The following is a 20,047-nucleotide window of genomic DNA, read 5'->3' as shown; positions in this document are numbered from 1 at the left end:
ATGGATGGATGGATGGATGGATGAATGGATGAACAATTTAATATCTGAAATATAAATGGAACAATGGCCCAATGCTACATCAACCAACATTTCCTCATTTATCCCTCTCCTAGGATCTTGGGCACCATCATTGCAGTTGTGCTGTTACTGGCATTTGTAGAACGTCCTTCCTCAGTGTCCATCTCTTCAGATCCCCGCCACCAATCCAGCCGATGGGAACCTCCATGTGGTGCCCCAGAGAGCGTCGAGATGCTCTGTCTCATCATCTTCTGCCTGGATCTTGCTGTCAAAGTAAAGAGAAGATCTCAAAACATTTTTTTGAGAACCCAAAGTTTCTGACATGCACTTTGCCATTGTTGCCTGATTCTTTTCTTTGAATTGTTTGTTCAAAGTTTCATGTTGCCTGTCATTTTGTCAGAGCTACTTGATTGGCTGGGAGGAATTCAGAAAGAGCAAATGGCTGATCAGCTACACTGTAGTCATTTGTATTTCTGTCGTTGACTGGATGCTCTCTGTCAGCATGGAGTGTGACGAGGTAAGACTCACACTTTACTCTCTGAACTCTGAACAGTAATATATTCATGTCTAAATGAAAAATGGGTTTGTTATGATGTACAACATGGAACTGTCAGTTTCAAACTATCAGTTTGTTACAATGATTATGTAACATACAACTTCAGTGATTTTCACCTCCACAATTATTTGGTTAGATGTCCATCAGCAAGTTTCAGAGAAACCAGACACAGTTTTAGCCAACAACAACACTGACTGTTTTTTTTTTTAAATCGAGATGTTACATATTCTCATTTTACACACAATCAAAATTATTTCAAAACGGTTTAAAACAAGGCCCTTTCAGAAGCCCAATGTTAGATTGTTTTATCCATCCCAAAAGTGTTTTTATATGTGCTGGGAATCATTGTTCTCTTGGAATTGAGTTGAAGTTTAAATCATGCAGCTTTGGATTTGAGGGGAAGTTCAATAATCTTCTTCACTATTCTATCCACTTTTTTCAAAGCACCAATAAAAAGAGCAACTGAACAAGCAAACAACTTGATGCTACCATCAACAAGCTTGATAGCTAGTACAGTATTAGATTTGAAAGCGTCATGTAGTGGGGGTGGTATGGTTCTTACCATACCACTAACAACCCACTAGTGTTCCACCAACGGGTTGTCCTGTAATAGGGTAAGGATTTTTTTGGATGTCACAGAAAAGGAATTAAAGTCATATAGCTAAAATAGTATAACTGTTGTTGCTCCATGCGACAGACTGGTGACCTGTCCAGGGTGTATCCCGCCTCTTGCCCGAAACATTCACTGGAGATAGGTACCAGCACCCCTCCCGACCCCACTAGGGACAATGGTGTTCAGAAAATGAATGAATGGATGGATGGATGTTGTTACTCCATAGACCTAATCATAAAAGTATAAACTGGAAGATTAGACAAAATAGACATTCACAGTGGTTTATGTGTCATCACCTCAGATAACATGGGATACTTATCAGTTTGGATTACTGGTTTCTTGGCATAAAATGTACATTTCTTTGATTTTATTTTGAAAATATCATTCTTCACCTTCTTTACTATTCAGAAACTGAGAGTACGACGGCTTGTCCGGCCATTCTTCCTTCTGCAGAACTCCTCTCTGATGAAAAAGACACTGAAATGCATCAAGAGAACCCTACCTGAGATTGCTAGGTAGGTGAATCATGTTACTTTGTAGATAAACATTTGTAAGTGACTCAAGTGTAAGCACGGTTACCAGATCTAAAGCTTAAAATTCAGAGCTTTGTAGTTTTACCAGTTGGTAACTGCTCCCCCAAAAATGTGGCCACACCCTCATGAGATGATTAGTCTTTAGTGAAGAATTGAGTGAGGAGTTTCCCCCAGAATACTTGTGTTAAAAATATAAGGACGTTTCATAATGTGATTCGACAATTATGTGTAATAACAATAATGTTATTGACAATACTTAAAAACCAGCTATAGAGTCTTAAAAAGGCAAACTCAATAAAATAAAATTAAAGTAAATATTATTTTTTTGCACCTCAGTTAAATCAGCCTAAATGTTCCTTAGTCTGAACATTTTGTTAAGTAATGTCTGCGGCTTGGTGCATGCAATAGTTACAAGGAATATTCTGATTGGATGAAAAAGATCTGTCAGTTTACAGATCTTGGCAGGTGATGTGGTTCATTATCATGTACTTGTTATAGACTGTTGTTTTTAATATACACATGCACAATTTGTATGTTTTTTTTGTAACCAAAATATTTTTTTAACCAAATGATTGTATTTTCCACTTTGAAAATACAATCTTGCATCAGTCTGAACAAGTTTCCTTTGTAGTTATTGCATGACAGTAATTATTCTTTCCCATTTTAATTTTTCAGAGAAATTAAAAAGAAAATAAAAAGTTATTAACCAACATAGGAAAAAAAATAAATTCCAAGCCAAAGCTATACATTTTTTTCGCAGATGATTGGCTGCAGATTCAGATCATTTTAGCACATTTTGATTTGCTAAAATTACACTGTTAGATTTATTAAATGCACAGGCATAACACATATGCGCATTTGCCAATGTACAGCTATCTATGGACATTGTGTGGATTTTAGTGCAGGCCCTTTCCCAATCTTGTTCACTGATAGTTGATTCCAGTTCATAAGCTTATTACTTGAATTTTCTCTTGTATTAGAGTACATTACAAAAGTCTGAAATAATGCCTTTTCTTGACTTATTCCTAATCATTAATTTTTCAAGCAATGTAATGGGAGGCTTGTTAAGATTACTGCAATTTGCTTTAACAAAGTTTCTTAGTTGAAGAAATTTAAAATAATGCTTTTTATCGAGCTTGAACTTGGTCTGTAATTTAACAATCACAAAAATATAACAGAATTGAATGAGTAAAGGTCACCAATACATTTTAAGCCTAGCAATAGCTCGAAAGTTCCATCTGCCCTACACTATGTTATTTTTAATTCTGTTTTTACACATATATTAATCTGTGTGACTCCACATGTTTTGATTGCCTGTTACAATGGAATTTCCACACTGTGAGACAACAAAGGAAGTGCAGAAACAAAGCCAGAACATGGATTGAGTGAACATTTGAGAGATAAATGCACACACTACACATCATTCTTTGTGCTCAGATTAGTCTCTCTGCGATCAACGTAAACCTCTATAAACGCAACTAACTTGGACTTAAATCTAGGTTTATAGTTGATCAATTGAACAATGTGTAGAGGAGGCATGCACCTATCATGCTTTTAGAGGTCCGTTTTGAATGAGTTAAGCAACAGTAAGGCTTTTATACTTGACGTGTACGTTGGTTTAGTATTCTCCAAAAAGACAGCCCTCATGAAAGGATCATATAAATACCAATACAGATGAACCTGCTCTGCAAGAACACCTTCCAAAAATACATTTTGAGTGAGAAGTGACGCCTCGTCAGCACTAAAGATTAATGAGCTGGGGTGGGGACAAAGTTCAGTGTGTCAACTATATTCCTACCTTAACTAGATTTTGCTGTCACTATTACTGGTGTATTACTGGTGTAAAAGTAAAGTCTGGTCGGCTGCCAGATTTTACTTCACGTTCAATGATCGATGTTTGAAAAAGACAGCAGACAGCTGTTTTTTCAATGGTCTACTGATCTGACTTTATATTGAGTTTCATTTTAATAACCCTATCACTTACCCTATTCCTAAATATTACCAGTATTTTACTAACCCTAACCTTAACTAAAACATTAATTCAAACCATACTTCTAAGCCTAACTAGTTGAGCTTAGTACAGTTGAAAACAGTAAGGATCAGGAAAATGTCCTCATTATCCAAATTGTTGGCTAAAAACATTTTTCAGTTCTCAGTATGTACAAGCACACACTCAGGATTACTGGATGTATGTACAGCATCTAGCAGGAGTTACAGGTCAAGTTCAAATGGAGTCTGGTCTCAGTAGTCTTGTCTCATGCAGTGTTGTTGGAGCCATGTTGTTGCATTGTTTCTGTTGGTGAAAAGTCAGAGGATTAGCACTGAATCCTGCAACCCTTCTGTTAAACCTGGAACTGTTGCTGTTTTGCAGTGTGATCCTGCTGCTTGCTCTGCATCTCTGCCTCTTCACTATGGTTGGCATGCTGCTGTTTGCTAAAAATGCAGTAAGTTCATGTCTTTGTGGTCACACCTGTTTGTGTGTAATTATGTGTTATGACATTACTGACAATACTTAAACACCAGCTATAGTCTTAAAAAGGTAAACACAATAAAATAAAATTAAAATAAGTAACATAATTATTTTGCATTTCTGTTAAGTCGTAATAAATATTCAGCCTAAATTTTCCTAAATCCGAACATTTTGTTTAATGATGTCTGCAGCTTGGTGCAGTATTTTGATTTGCTGGTTGTAATTGGTTGTTATTTATCTAAGTGACTGTAGTAGTTGCCAGGAGTACTCTGATTGGACATGTCACAGAGTGAAAATACAGCCCACACTCATCAAAATTGCTTTGTACTTTAACCTGAAGTATTAAGACATAATCAGAATGGTCTAATAGTGATCAACCTTGTATGGACAAAACACTGAATGTCAATTATACTTTAGGTAGTTGAGAAATAAAAGTTTTCTTCAGTTCAGTTGAACCTTACTTGGTTTAAAAGCTTCTCAAAAAGCTCAACTGTTTTATCTTAATCATAACAACCAGTGGATGAAACAGTGCAGCTATTCTATCTGTGTTACTGTGCTCCAGGATCAAAAGAAGAATGGTGAGTGGGAGTTACATTTCAAGAACCTGACCACCTCCCTGACCTCTCTGCTGGTGCTGCTCACCACAGCTAACAATCCTGATGGTATAGTGAAATCACATCCAATCACGTCTTGTAGCTCTAACTGCTTTCACACGGACCAATCATGTTCTCTGTTACAGTCATGATCCCTGCCTATTCCCTCAACAGATGCTACGCCATTTTCTTTATCATCTTCAGTATCATTGGTAAGCACTATGAACAACCAACCAGCTACAAGTAATAGTGATTTCTGAACATTATGACTGTCCCGTAGTGCTGAGTTTCAGAAGGAATCCGTTTTGCTTCCTACAGGAACATACTGTCTGATGAACTTGCTGACTGCCATCATCTATAACCAGTTCAGGGGATATTTACTGGTGAGACTGCCTTGGTGTATCTGTGAATCAGTAGTTGTGCTTTCAGAGCCAGCAGACGTCATACTGGAATGTTTACACCTAGCATCACGCCATTGATTTCTATGCTGAGACGTGTTGATGCCCATGAATGAAGAACACCAGGATGGGTGGGTCACATGGCTTTAGAAAATCACAACCACAGAGACTTCCCTCTTAAATGGGTTTGCTCCGCCTGTCCTACCTTTGGCTCTTAGATGAGCTTTTTACTACATAAATAGTGGTACTGTTCCCATAGGGGACTGAAGGTATGTCAGTGCATGTATGATGTGTTGCAACAGGAAAACTAAGTGTTGTAAGTATTAAGGAGTTACTCTACATCATGTTTGATTGAAGGCTGTGTCACACATTCTAAAAGAATTAAAATCCACCTCCCAAACAAAGTGAAATATGTCTGACAGTGGAAAACAGCACAGAATAGGTTGGATCATGAAATAGTAGAAAATACACAACCTGTTATTAAAAATACCACAATAAACCAACTGGACATCATGATAAACTGTCTGGTCAGTCAGTCCTGTCATCTATTGGAAAGGAACAAGAGATGAGAGAAATGATAGAAAAACTTCCACGTAAACATAATGTTATAATGGATGTTACTTCGTTCAGTATAGATGAAGAAAACATAAAAGCTTTGGAGCCAGGCCTGGAGGTGGGCCATACTGGATAGCGCCTGGTGGGTGGGCTTTAACTCATGGAGTCCAGTCGAGCACAGCCCAAGGAGGAGACGTGGATCCCCTTTCCCATGAGCTCACCACCTGTGGGAGGGCCAAAGGGGTGAGGTGCAGTGTGGGATGGGTGGCAGCTGAGGGTGGGGATCTTGGCGATCTGATTTTCGGCTACAGAAGCTGACATGGAATGTCACCTCACTGTTTGGGAAGGAGCCTGTGCTAGTGTGTGAGGTAGAGAGGTTCGGGCTAGAAATAGTCGGTCTCACCTCAACGCGAGGCTCTGGTTCTAGAACCAGTCTCTTTGAGACACTCTTCCACTCTGGAGTTGCCCCTGGTGAGAGGTGCTGGACAGGAGTAGGCATACTTGTTGCCCCTCATCTTGGTGCCTGTACGTTGGAATTCACCCTGGTGAATGAGAGGGTAGCCTCCTTCCACCTATGAGTGGGGGAACGGGTTCTAGTGTTTAGTTTAGCATAAACAGGTCTGAGATGAGCTACTCTACCCACTTATCATTAGCACTGCAAACTCAACATGCCGGCTGACTGTTTATGTTTTTGTCCAGATGTCAGTCCAGACATCCATCATTAGGAGACGGCTGGGGATCCGAGCTGCGTTCCATGTCCTTAGCTGTCACAATTCACAAACAGAAGCACAGTAAGACACACACATAATATGTCTTTCTATCTTTACAAGGACTTTGAATTGACTTACATTCATTTTTCATTGATTTCTAAGATCTAACCCTTACTAAACTCAAGTCACACCTAACCAGTAATTCAAAAACGGGACTTCTTCTCATGGGGCCAAGGCTTTGGTCAGCAGATTTTGCTCACCAACATCCCTTCATGTTTCTTTGTCTCTCAGAGAACTTGTGAGAGTCGATGCTGTGCTTCAGGTGATGTCCAGAGTCAACATGAAGCGCTTCTACAAATCAGCCATCACAGTGGTCAGAGCCAACTTATGTCTGTTCATCTTTATACACACACACGTGCACTGAAAACTCTCCCATACTGCCAGCAACAGAGCCTCGTTCAGTACAAGCAGCCATCTGCCATGACCAATTCAGGTTTTGAGAAGACAGAGCATACACACAACAAAGAAACAGATGCACTGATGTATTATTTTAGATGTTCATGAAACATCTAAAATAATAAGAGAGGGAGAACAATTCATTGATGGCAGCATTATGCCAGCCGACGACCTCCTCCAGGAAGAATTTACAACCAAGCGGAATACCAGACCAGGTGTAGAAAAATAACTGAGGGAAAAAAAATTTAAATAACAAATAATGTTAATTGGGGATTTGAAGAAGAAGAAAGTGAGAAAAAGTGGTCAGTTTGTCCTCCAGCAGCATAACTACAGAAATAGCTCCTGATAATCTATGTCAGTATAACTATAAGTTTTATCAAAAAGGAAAGCTTTAAGCCTAGTATGTTCTTCCTTGTTTCTGATCTCATAAGAAACCTCATGTTGACCTGATTATGCTAGAGAATGTTGGTGAGAATGTTGCTTCATGAAGTCCTCTGTCTTTTCTGTTGAATTTCTTAATGTTCTCATCTGCACATCCAACACGCCAGGCATCGCAGCAGTTTGCAGAACAGGGCTACATGGATCGACAGCAGTTCAGGAAAATATTTGATGAACTGGATAAAGATTGTATCAAGGAGGTAGATCTAGAACTACAGACTCATTCTAAACAGTTGTCCAACAACGATTTGTTAAGATGATTGTTTGGATTTTGCACGTTTTTGCTGCAGCATCCTCCTTTACCGCAGTATACATCTGCAACGTTGCAAAAACTTCAGGTGGTCTTCAGTCACTACTACCTCACTGTCCTAGGAAACCTGGTGGCACTGGCCAATGTCTTATGCATATGTGTAAGTGCTGCACTCTTTGCACATATTAGCACATACAATACCACAGCAGGTAAATCAGTGATGCAACATTTTGTGTTTCAGACTATCCTGGTTCTAAACTCTGAAAAGTCAACTGAAGAGAGAGACAACTACATCTTAGAGGTGAAGACATTGCCTTTGTCACAGGATGAATGTTTTCTTAAAATTTACCATAAAACAGGGTACCATGCCGCAACAACAGTACCCTGGAACAAAGGAAGTCAGGNATGGATGGATGGATGGATGGATGAATGGATGAACAATTTAATATCTGAAATATAAATGGAACAATGGCCCAATGCTACATCAACCAACATTTCCTCATTTATCCCTCTCCTAGGATCTTGGGCACCATCATTGCAGTTGTGCTGTTACTGGCATTTGTAGAACGTCCTTCCTCAGTGTCCATCTCTTCAGATCCCCGCCACCAATCCAGCCGATGGGAACCTCCATGTGGTGCCCCAGAGAGCGTCGAGATGCTCTGTCTCATCATCTTCTGCCTGGATCTTGCTGTCAAAGTAAAGAGAAGATCTCAAAACATTTTTTTGAGAACCCAAAGTTTCTGACATGCACTTTGCCATTGTTGCCTGATTCTTTTCTTTGAATTGTTTGTTCAAAGTTTCATGTTGCCTGTCATTTTGTCAGAGCTACTTGATTGGCTGGGAGGAATTCAGAAAGAGCAAATGGCTGATCAGCTACACTGTAGTCATTTGTATTTCTGTCGTTGACTGGATGCTCTCTGTCAGCATGGAGTGTGACGAGGTAAGACTCACACTTTACTCTCTGAACTCTGAACAGTAATATATTCATGTCTAAATGAAAAATGGGTTTGTTATGATGTACAACATGGAACTGTCAGTTTCAAACTATCAGTTTGTTACAATGATTATGTAACATACAACTTCAGTGATTTTCACCTCCACAATTATTTGGTTAGATGTCCATCAGCAAGTTTCAGAGAAACCAGACACAGTTTTAGCCAACAACAACACTGACTGTTTTTTTTTTTAAATCGAGATGTTACATATTCTCATTTTACACACAATCAAAATTATTTCAAAACGGTTTAAAACAAGGCCCTTTCAGAAGCCCAATGTTAGATTGTTTTATCCATCCCAAAAGTGTTTTTATATGTGCTGGGAATCATTGTTCTCTTGGAATTGAGTTGAAGTTTAAATCATGCAGCTTTGGATTTGAGGGGAAGTTCAATAATCTTCTTCACTATTCTATCCACTTTTTTCAAAGCACCAATAAAAAGAGCAACTGAACAAGCAAACAACTTGATGCTACCATCAACAAGCTTGATAGCTAGTACAGTATTAGATTTGAAAGCGTCATGTAGTGGGGGTGGTATGGTTCTTACCATACCACTAACAACCCACTAGTGTTCCACCAACGGGTTGTCCTGTAATAGGGTAAGGATTTTTTTGGATGTCACAGAAAAGGAATTAAAGTCATATAGCTAAAATAGTATAACTGTTGTTGCTCCATGCGACAGACTGGTGACCTGTCCAGGGTGTATCCCGCCTCTTGCCCGAAACATTCACTGGAGATAGGTACCAGCACCCCTCCCGACCCCACTAGGGACAATGGTGTTCAGAAAATGAATGAATGGATGGATGGATGTTGTTACTCCATAGACCTAATCATAAAAGTATAAACTGGAAGATTAGACAAAATAGACATTCACAGTGGTTTATGTGTCATCACCTCAGATAACATGGGATACTTATCAGTTTGGATTACTGGTTTCTTGGCATAAAATGTACATTTCTTTGATTTTATTTTGAAAATATCATTCTTCACCTTCTTTACTATTCAGAAACTGAGAGTACGACGGCTTGTCCGGCCATTCTTCCTTCTGCAGAACTCCTCTCTGATGAAAAAGACACTGAAATGCATCAAGAGAACCCTACCTGAGATTGCTAGGTAGGTGAATCATGTTACTTTGTAGATAAACATTTGTAAGTGACTCAAGTGTAAGCACGGTTACCAGATCTAAAGCTTAAAATTCAGAGCTTTGTAGTTTTACCAGTTGGTAACTGCTCCCCCAAAAATGTGGCCACACCCTCATGAGATGATTAGTCTTTAGTGAAGAATTGAGTGAGGAGTTTCCCCCAGAATACTTGTGTTAAAAATATAAGGACGTTTCATAATGTGATTCGACAATTATGTGTAATAACAATAATGTTATTGACAATACTTAAAAACCAGCTATAGAGTCTTAAAAAGGCAAACTCAATAAAATAAAATTAAAGTAAATATTATTTTTTTGCACCTCAGTTAAATCAGCCTAAATGTTCCTTAGTCTGAACATTTTGTTAAGTAATGTCTGCGGCTTGGTGCATGCAATAGTTACAAGGAATATTCTGATTGGATGAAAAAGATCTGTCAGTTTACAGATCTTGGCAGGTGATGTGGTTCATTATCATGTACTTGTTATAGACTGTTGTTTTTAATATACACATGCACAATTTGTATGTTTTTTTTGTAACCAAAATATTTTTTTAACCAAATGATTGTATTTTCCACTTTGAAAATACAATCTTGCATCAGTCTGAACAAGTTTCCTTTGTAGTTATTGCATGACAGTAATTATTCTTTCCCATTTTAATTTTTCAGAGAAATTAAAAAGAAAATAAAAAGTTATTAACCAACATAGGAAAAAAAATAAATTCCAAGCCAAAGCTATACATTTTTTTCGCAGATGATTGGCTGCAGATTCAGATCATTTTAGCACATTTTGATTTGCTAAAATTACACTGTTAGATTTATTAAATGCACAGGCATAACACATATGCGCATTTGCCAATGTACAGCTATCTATGGACATTGTGTGGATTTTAGTGCAGGCCCTTTCCCAATCTTGTTCACTGATAGTTGATTCCAGTTCATAAGCTTATTACTTGAATTTTCTCTTGTATTAGAGTACATTACAAAAGTCTGAAATAATGCCTTTTCTTGACTTATTCCTAATCATTAATTTTTCAAGCAATGTAATGGGAGGCTTGTTAAGATTACTGCAATTTGCTTTAACAAAGTTTCTTAGTTGAAGAAATTTAAAATAATGCTTTTTATCGAGCTTGAACTTGGTCTGTAATTTAACAATCACAAAAATATAACAGAATTGAATGAGTAAAGGTCACCAATACATTTTAAGCCTAGCAATAGCTCGAAAGTTCCATCTGCCCTACACTATGTTATTTTTAATTCTGTTTTTACACATATATTAATCTGTGTGACTCCACATGTTTTGATTGCCTGTTACAATGGAATTTCCACACTGTGAGACAACAAAGGAAGTGCAGAAACAAAGCCAGAACATGGATTGAGTGAACATTTGAGAGATAAATGCACACACTACACATCATTCTTTGTGCTCAGATTAGTCTCTCTGCGATCAACGTAAACCTCTATAAACGCAACTAACTTGGACTTAAATCTAGGTTTATAGTTGATCAATTGAACAATGTGTAGAGGAGGCATGCACCTATCATGCTTTTAGAGGTCCGTTTTGAATGAGTTAAGCAACAGTAAGGCTTTTATACTTGACGTGTACGTTGGTTTAGTATTCTCCAAAAAGACAGCCCTCATGAAAGGATCATATAAATACCAATACAGATGAACCTGCTCTGCAAGAACACCTTCCAAAAATACATTTTGAGTGAGAAGTGACGCCTCGTCAGCACTAAAGATTAATGAGCTGGGGTGGGGACAAAGTTCAGTGTGTCAACTATATTCCTACCTTAACTAGATTTTGCTGTCACTATTACTGGTGTATTACTGGTGTAAAAGTAAAGTCTGGTCGGCTGCCAGATTTTACTTCACGTTCAATGATCGATGTTTGAAAAAGACAGCAGACAGCTGTTTTTTCAATGGTCTACTGATCTGACTTTATATTGAGTTTCATTTTAATAACCCTATCACTTACCCTATTCCTAAATATTACCAGTATTTTACTAACCCTAACCTTAACTAAAACATTAATTCAAACCATACTTCTAAGCCTAACTAGTTGAGCTTAGTACAGTTGAAAACAGTAAGGATCAGGAAAATGTCCTCATTATCCAAATTGTTGGCTAAAAACATTTTTCAGTTCTCAGTATGTACAAGCACACACTCAGGATTACTGGATGTATGTACAGCATCTAGCAGGAGTTACAGGTCAAGTTCAAATGGAGTCTGGTCTCAGTAGTCTTGTCTCATGCAGTGTTGTTGGAGCCATGTTGTTGCATTGTTTCTGTTGGTGAAAAGTCAGAGGATTAGCACTGAATCCTGCAACCCTTCTGTTAAACCTGGAACTGTTGCTGTTTTGCAGTGTGATCCTGCTGCTTGCTCTGCATCTCTGCCTCTTCACTATGGTTGGCATGCTGCTGTTTGCTAAAAATGCAGTAAGTTCATGTCTTTGTGGTCACACCTGTTTGTGTGTAATTATGTGTTATGACATTACTGACAATACTTAAACACCAGCTATAGTCTTAAAAAGGTAAACACAATAAAATAAAATTAAAATAAGTAACATAATTATTTTGCATTTCTGTTAAGTCGTAATAAATATTCAGCCTAAATTTTCCTAAATCCGAACATTTTGTTTAATGATGTCTGCAGCTTGGTGCAGTATTTTGATTTGCTGGTTGTAATTGGTTGTTATTTATCTAAGTGACTGTAGTAGTTGCCAGGAGTACTCTGATTGGACATGTCACAGAGTGAAAATACAGCCCACACTCATCAAAATTGCTTTGTACTTTAACCTGAAGTATTAAGACATAATCAGAATGGTCTAATAGTGATCAACCTTGTATGGACAAAACACTGAATGTCAATTATACTTTAGGTAGTTGAGAAATAAAAGTTTTCTTCAGTTCAGTTGAACCTTACTTGGTTTAAAAGCTTCTCAAAAAGCTCAACTGTTTTATCTTAATCATAACAACCAGTGGATGAAACAGTGCAGCTATTCTATCTGTGTTACTGTGCTCCAGGATCAAAAGAAGAATGGTGAGTGGGAGTTACATTTCAAGAACCTGACCACCTCCCTGACCTCTCTGCTGGTGCTGCTCACCACAGCTAACAATCCTGATGGTATAGTGAAATCACATCCAATCACGTCTTGTAGCTCTAACTGCTTTCACACGGACCAATCATGTTCTCTGTTACAGTCATGATCCCTGCCTATTCCCTCAACAGATGCTACGCCATTTTCTTTATCATCTTCAGTATCATTGGTAAGCACTATGAACAACCAACCAGCTACAAGTAATAGTGATTTCTGAACATTATGACTGTCCCGTAGTGCTGAGTTTCAGAAGGAATCCGTTTTGCTTCCTACAGGAACATACTGTCTGATGAACTTGCTGACTGCCATCATCTATAACCAGTTCAGGGGATATTTACTGGTGAGACTGCCTTGGTGTATCTGTGAATCAGTAGTTGTGCTTTCAGAGCCAGCAGACGTCATACTGGAATGTTTACACCTAGCATCACGCCATTGATTTCTATGCTGAGACGTGTTGATGCCCATGAATGAAGAACACCAGGATGGGTGGGTCACATGGCTTTAGAAAATCACAACCACAGAGACTTCCCTCTTAAATGGGTTTGCTCCGCCTGTCCTACCTTTGGCTCTTAGATGAGCTTTTTACTACATAAATAGTGGTACTGTTCCCATAGGGGACTGAAGGTATGTCAGTGCATGTATGATGTGTTGCAACAGGAAAACTAAGTGTTGTAAGTATTAAGGAGTTACTCTACATCATGTTTGATTGAAGGCTGTGTCACACATTCTAAAAGAATTAAAATCCACCTCCCAAACAAAGTGAAATATGTCTGACAGTGGAAAACAGCACAGAATAGGTTGGATCATGAAATAGTAGAAAATACACAACCTGTTATTAAAAATACCACAATAAACCAACTGGACATCATGATAAACTGTCTGGTCAGTCAGTCCTGTCATCTATTGGAAAGGAACAAGAGATGAGAGAAATGATAGAAAAACTTCCACGTAAACATAATGTTATAATGGATGTTACTTCGTTCAGTATAGATGAAGAAAACATAAAAGCTTTGGAGCCAGGCCTGGAGGTGGGCCATACTGGATAGCGCCTGGTGGGTGGGCTTTAACTCATGGAGTCCAGTCGAGCACAGCCCAAGGAGGAGACGTGGATCCCCTTTCCCATGAGCTCACCACCTGTGGGAGGGCCAAAGGGGTGAGGTGCAGTGTGGGATGGGTGGCAGCTGAGGGTGGGGATCTTGGCGATCTGATTTTCGGCTACAGAAGCTGACATGGAATGTCACCTCACTGTTTGGGAAGGAGCCTGTGCTAGTGTGTGAGGTAGAGAGGTTCGGGCTAGAAATAGTCGGTCTCACCTCAACGCGAGGCTCTGGTTCTAGAACCAGTCTCTTTGAGACACTCTTCCACTCTGGAGTTGCCCCTGGTGAGAGGTGCTGGACAGGAGTAGGCATACTTGTTGCCCCTCATCTTGGTGCCTGTACGTTGGAATTCACCCTGGTGAATGAGAGGGTAGCCTCCTTCCACCTATGAGTGGGGGAACGGGTTCTAGTGTTTAGTTTAGCATAAACAGGTCTGAGATGAGCTACTCTACCCACTTATCATTAGCACTGCAAACTCAACATGCCGGCTGACTGTTTATGTTTTTGTCCAGATGTCAGTCCAGACATCCATCATTAGGAGACGGCTGGGGATCCGAGCTGCGTTCCATGTCCTTAGCTGTCACAATTCACAAACAGAAGCACAGTAAGACACACACATAATATGTCTTTCTATCTTTACAAGGACTTTGAATTGACTTACATTCATTTTTCATTGATTTCTAAGATCTAACCCTTACTAAACTCAAGTCACACCTAACCAGTAATTCAAAAACGGGACTTCTTCTCATGGGGCCAAGGCTTTGGTCAGCAGATTTTGCTCACCAACATCCCTTCATGTTTCTTTGTCTCTCAGAGAACTTGTGAGAGTCGATGCTGTGCTTCAGGTGATGTCCAGAGTCAACATGAAGCGCTTCTACAAATCAGCCATCACAGTGGTCAGAGCCAACTTATGTCTGTTCATCTTTATACACACACACGTGCACTGAAAACTCTCCCATACTGCCAGCAACAGAGCCTCGTTCAGTACAAGCAGCCATCTGCCATGACCAATTCAGGTTTTGAGAAGACAGAGCATACACACAACAAAGAAACAGATGCACTGATGTATTATTTTAGATGTTCATGAAACATCTAAAATAATAAGAGAGGGAGAACAATTCATTGATGGCAGCATTATGCCAGCCGACGACCTCCTCCAGGAAGAATTTACAACCAAGCGGAATACCAGACCAGGTGTAGAAAAATAACTGAGGGAAAAAAAATTTAAATAACAAATAATGTTAATTGGGGATTTGAAGAAGAAGAAAGTGAGAAAAAGTGGTCAGTTTGTCCTCCAGCAGCATAACTACAGAAATAGCTCCTGATAATCTATGTCAGTATAACTATAAGTTTTATCAAAAAGGAAAGCTTTAAGCCTAGTATGTTCTTCCTTGTTTCTGATCTCATAAGAAACCTCATGTTGACCTGATTATGCTAGAGAATGTTGGTGAGAATGTTGCTTCATGAAGTCCTCTGTCTTTTCTGTTGAATTTCTTAATGTTCTCATCTGCACATCCAACACGCCAGGCATCGCAGCAGTTTGCAGAACAGGGCTACATGGATCGACAGCAGTTCAGGAAAATATTTGATGAACTGGATAAAGATTGTATCAAGGAGGTAGATCTAGAACTACAGACTCATTCTAAACAGTTGTCCAACAACGATTTGTTAAGATGATTGTTTGGATTTTGCACGTTTTTGCTGCAGCATCCTCCTTTACCGCAGTATACATCTGCAACGTTGCAAAAACTTCAGGTGGTCTTCAGTCACTACTACCTCACTGTCCTAGGAAACCTGGTGGCACTGGCCAATGTCTTATGCATATGTGTAAGTGCTGCACTCTTTGCACATATTAGCACATACAATACCACAGCAGGTAAATCAGTGATGCAACATTTTGTGTTTCAGACTATCCTGGTTCTAAACTCTGAAAAGTCAACTGAAGAGAGAGACAACTACATCTTAGAGGTGAAGACATTTAACAATGCCTTTGTCACAGGATGAATGTTTTCTTAAAATTTACCATAAAACAGGGTACCATGCCGCAACAACAGTACCCTGGAACAAAGGAAGTCAGGGATTTAAGATAATGAATGAAAGGGACATTGGAAGGAATTAGGGATGACTGGCATGGTTGCAGGAAATGCAAATCAATGGTATTTCAAAGATCGTCATGTTTGTCTACAATCGTGTCTAACACATTTTGATCCCTTTAATGCACAGGTGTCAAACTCAAGTCCTGGAGGGCCACTGCCCTACAATTTTTAGATGTGCCTCTGCTACACCACACCTGAATAGAATTATTAGGTCATTAGCAGGCCTCCTCACAAGAACGAGGTAATTAAGCCATTTCATTGCAGTGTTTTGTACCTGTGGCACATCTAAACACTGCAGGATAGTGGCCTTTGAGGACTGGAGTTTGACACCCCTACTGTAATGTCAGTTTTAATGATTAGTCAAGGCATGTCAATGTTTGGAAAATAATAAACAATGATAATTCACCCAAAAATACAACCTGTTCAGATATTCTGCCATTTGCATCAACAAAAATAAAATAAAGAACATATATGTAAAAAGGTGTCCTTATACCCTGAAGAACTAAACATCCAGTCACTCCAGTGTTTTGTTCCTGCCACAACTCAGTCCAGTGCTGATGTTCCTTGAGATATGAATGGACTGCATTTTTAAACTTGTATTCTCCTTAAAATTTTTAGGTGGTGGAAAACAATAATTGCCACTGACTGACCATTCTCTTAACTCACTGCCAGGTTATCAACCTCTGCTTCATCCTCTTCTACCTTTCTGAAATGACCGTGAAGATATTTGCCTTTGGATGGAGGGGATACCTGTCCTACAGGAGCAACATTTTTGATGGCTTCCTCACCGTTCTGTTACTGGTGAAAACTCTAAACCCATTTCTAATTGACTCCTATTCTATTTTATGCCTCTGTTAACCTCTTGTAATGGGTAACAGTGCAATGCCCAGCTGGGGAGCAATGAGGTTAGAGAAGGCTTTGGGTACAAAAATACTCCCATTAAGTTTCTGTGGAAATCTGACTGTTATCTTTTAGATTAAACCCTTACATAGAATATGGCAGCATATATGTAAGTTTGGGTTGCAAACATGTTTTTGAGTAAAACTTCAGAACCTGTGAATGATGTCATTCAGATCAAACCAATCAGCAAACTCAGAGGCCATGAGAGGATTTCTGCTGACAGGACAGTAAAAACGAATAAATTATGGGTAACACTTTATTTGAAGGGGGGTGAATAAGACTGTCATGACACTGTCATAAACATGACATAACACCTGTCATGAACATGAATAAGCCTTAATGAATATTTATGACTGTTGTCATAAAGCGTCATTCGGTAAATTATGACACTTTTAATACAAAGACTATTGACATTAACATTATTCATTATTCAAAATGTCTTTGTTATGACAACTTGACATTAACCAATAAATCATTACTGTTTAAACTTTACCTTTAATAAAGATACCTGATTTTTAAAGTGCAATCATTAATACTTTTATAACAAATTTATATCAGTAATGATTTCTTGGTTAATGTCAAGTTGTCATAACAAAGACATTTTGAATATGTCAACTTTGTATTAAAAGTGTCAATTTACCGAATGACGCTTTATGACAACAGTCATAAATATTCATGAAGGCTTATTCATGTTCATGACAGGTGTTATGTCATGTTTATGAAAGTGTCATGACAGTCTTATTCACCCCCCTTCAAATAAAGTGTTACCAAATTATGACTTGTCTGAAAGTTAGCATTGTTTCTGAAAAATAATTTACATATTACATTTTATTCTTGTTGTAGGTTTCTTACTTTAAAATTTTTCACTGACTTCATGTTTGGATTATCCCTTCCAGATCCTACAGATTGCTATATTCATCACCTACAGGCTCCCTTATTCCCAGTAGGTTGGCAACCCAGTAGGTTGGGATAAAATCTCTCTGTGTGTGTGTGTGTGTGTGTGTGTGCGTGCATGTGTGTGTTTCAACATTTTTTAGAATTACTCAAAGCTGCCCAACGAATGGTGATTTGTAATTCAGTATGCCTGTGTGACTGTTCTAAGACCTTTCTGTCTATATCTGTACATCAGGTATTCTAAATGACCTGGAAGCACTGAGATAAAATGCAGACTTACTTTTATTAATTAGTAGAAATTTCAACCATCTGTGTAATTTATATGAAATGTTGACATCTATTCCACATTTCCTTTGGAGTGTCATTATGTTTTTATATGTGACTTGAAGGGAGCCTTCATCTCATGGTGTGATGTCTTTGTGGGAGATGGTTCGCCTGGTTAACATGCTGATTGTCTTCCGGTTCCTGCGCATCATCCCAGATATCAAGGTACTTACTGGCTGGCTGAACGGTAAAGGACCTGATCTACATTGAGTGTTTTGACAAGCATAAACTACATATTGAAGTTTAGTCGTAGTGATTTTCATTTTAAATATTGCCAGCAGTCTGGCTGCACTAAGCTGCCCCACCCCGACGTCTTTTGCCCACACAATTTGTGGAACAAGCAGCATAAAAATATAATCTACATCAACTTTTCTGGGCTTTATAGATACACTCCGGCAGAGCATCAAAACATAACATTATGCTGGAATTATTTTTCAACCCAGCAGCTTAAAACTGATATTGCTGTAGGATATTTTTAATCTGTATTTTATTATTTATATTTTATATTCTTTAAGTGTTTCAAATATTTCAAAAGCAATGTTTTCCATCATTATATCTATGCTTCCATCTCACAATAGTGACCCCAGACAGCTTAGCGTGCCAGTCCATCTGCTCGCCCTGATTATCAGTGTATGCTTTGCATATTCATAAGTTTATGAGAATAGCAGGTGCAATACATTTTGAGTGTCTGCGTTTATGCAGACACTCAAACACCTGCAGACACCAGCTATTCTCCTCATTTTGCTAATGTGATGCTGTTTGCATGTTGTTTGTAGATCAGGTTTATGCGCTCTATCAAGTTTGCACAAATCTTTTGGAAATCAGGCCCTTAGGAGAAAATTCAATATTTTTGCAAACTACAAAGGTAGTATTGTCTACCTAGCACATCCAATTAAGTTGGACGTGCTAATTCAGGCTAACTCTTGTCTCTGCGTAGGTGCATATATGTGTATGTGCGTGTGTGTGTGAAAACACAGAAGTAATGGGATGTCATAAAAGCCATATTAGCACTCATATACAACGTGTAAGCCCCAAATTCATCTTCACATCTTTTCCTGTTGATCTGCAGCTCATGGCTCTGGTTGCTAGCACTCTGCTGGATCTGGTGAAAAACCTCCGAGCATTTGCTGGGATCCTAGTGGTGAGCAGCCTTCATTCATCCACCCGAGCTTCATAGAGGGTTGTTCTATATGAGAAGCTGCATGTTTCTTTTTAGTTCATCCATAAGTTAAAATGATATTCCTGTAAACTGACCTGAACTGGAACTTGTCATCATGCAGGTGGTGTACTACGTGTTTGCTGTATTTGGGATCTGGCTGTTTGAGGGTGCCATTAAACCTCCTCCACAGATGAGGTATGAAGTCTATCGCAATAAAAACTTGAATAGGAGAAATTAAAAAATGGCTCATGAAGTGTGCTGAAACACTTTGTTTGAAACTATGTGTATAGATCCCAATTCATTCAATGACAGGTAAAACGTACAGGATTTGATATGCAGTTTTACTGTTCGTAGATTTAATTGGTCAGAATGTTTAATAAACCAGTTGTAATAAGTGGATGCAGGGTTAACCCTGCCCACCAAGGGTTTCAAGCAGCCCGCCATGCTTTACCAGGGCAAATGTATTTTATTCCTAAAAGATAAGTTTATAGTTTATGCATTTAAAGCTGGTCTTGTGCGAAAATCTGTTCCCCCTGTGTCGGGAGCACACATTGCAGCCAGAGAGGTGGATCTGGCGGATCTGACCATTTTCATGGCGCTTCTGATCTATTTCCCGGTAAAAACTACTCATATAATCATGTCAATGTTGTAACTTTCAGTTTAATCAGCAGCTATCAAAACAACAACAAAAAAAACAAACAAAAAAACCGAGGTCTTGTGTGCAGGTCTTTTTACGCTGTTTTGTGTTATTTTAAA

General features: G+C 38.7%; 2 protein-coding genes across 2 annotated transcripts in view; both read left to right on the top strand.

Annotated features, from left to right (window-relative positions):
- Positions 1–63: 63 nt before the first annotated feature.
- LOC106938033 (two pore calcium channel protein 2-like) lies at positions 64–7,960 on the top strand (the record flags this gene model as incomplete). Its single annotated transcript, XM_015019861.1, has 12 exons — positions 64–291; positions 419–535; positions 1,596–1,702; positions 4,092–4,164; positions 4,753–4,852; positions 4,930–4,995; positions 5,102–5,166; positions 6,436–6,527; positions 6,738–6,819; positions 7,451–7,540; positions 7,631–7,750; positions 7,832–7,960. Coding segments are annotated over exons 1-12 (1,269 nt in total), but the record flags the coding sequence as incomplete, so codon positions are not given.
- A 98-nt stretch (positions 7,961–8,058) lies between these two features.
- tpcn2 (two pore segment channel 2) overlaps positions 8,059–20,047 on the top strand; it is a 31,626-nt gene continuing 19,637 nt past the window's right edge. The window contains exons 1-17 of the mRNA XM_015019860.1: positions 8,059–8,286; positions 8,414–8,530; positions 9,591–9,697; positions 12,087–12,159; positions 12,748–12,847; positions 12,925–12,990; positions 13,097–13,161; positions 14,431–14,522; positions 14,733–14,814; positions 15,446–15,535; positions 15,626–15,745; positions 15,827–15,886; positions 16,687–16,815; positions 17,811–17,857; positions 18,198–18,297; positions 19,202–19,273; positions 19,413–19,486. Coding sequence (XP_014875346.1) covers positions 8,059–8,286; positions 8,414–8,530; positions 9,591–9,697; positions 12,087–12,159; positions 12,748–12,847; positions 12,925–12,990; positions 13,097–13,161; positions 14,431–14,522; positions 14,733–14,814; positions 15,446–15,535; positions 15,626–15,745; positions 15,827–15,886; positions 16,687–16,815; positions 17,811–17,857; positions 18,198–18,297; positions 19,202–19,273; positions 19,413–19,486 — 1,622 coding nt within the window. The remainder of the gene's footprint in view (positions 8,287–8,413; positions 8,531–9,590; positions 9,698–12,086; positions 12,160–12,747; positions 12,848–12,924; positions 12,991–13,096; positions 13,162–14,430; positions 14,523–14,732; positions 14,815–15,445; positions 15,536–15,625; positions 15,746–15,826; positions 15,887–16,686; positions 16,816–17,810; positions 17,858–18,197; positions 18,298–19,201; positions 19,274–19,412; positions 19,487–20,047) is intronic.

The sequence above is a fragment of the Poecilia latipinna genome, unplaced genomic scaffold (assembly GCF_001443285.1).
Source record: "Poecilia latipinna isolate Pla-1442-1.1 unplaced genomic scaffold, P_latipinna-1.0 Scaffold2491, whole genome shotgun sequence".
In the NCBI taxonomy this organism is placed as follows: domain Eukaryota; kingdom Metazoa; phylum Chordata; class Actinopteri; order Cyprinodontiformes; family Poeciliidae; genus Poecilia; species Poecilia latipinna.
The sequence above is the reverse complement of the archived record's forward strand: the minus strand, read 5'-3'. Positions and strand labels throughout refer to the sequence as shown.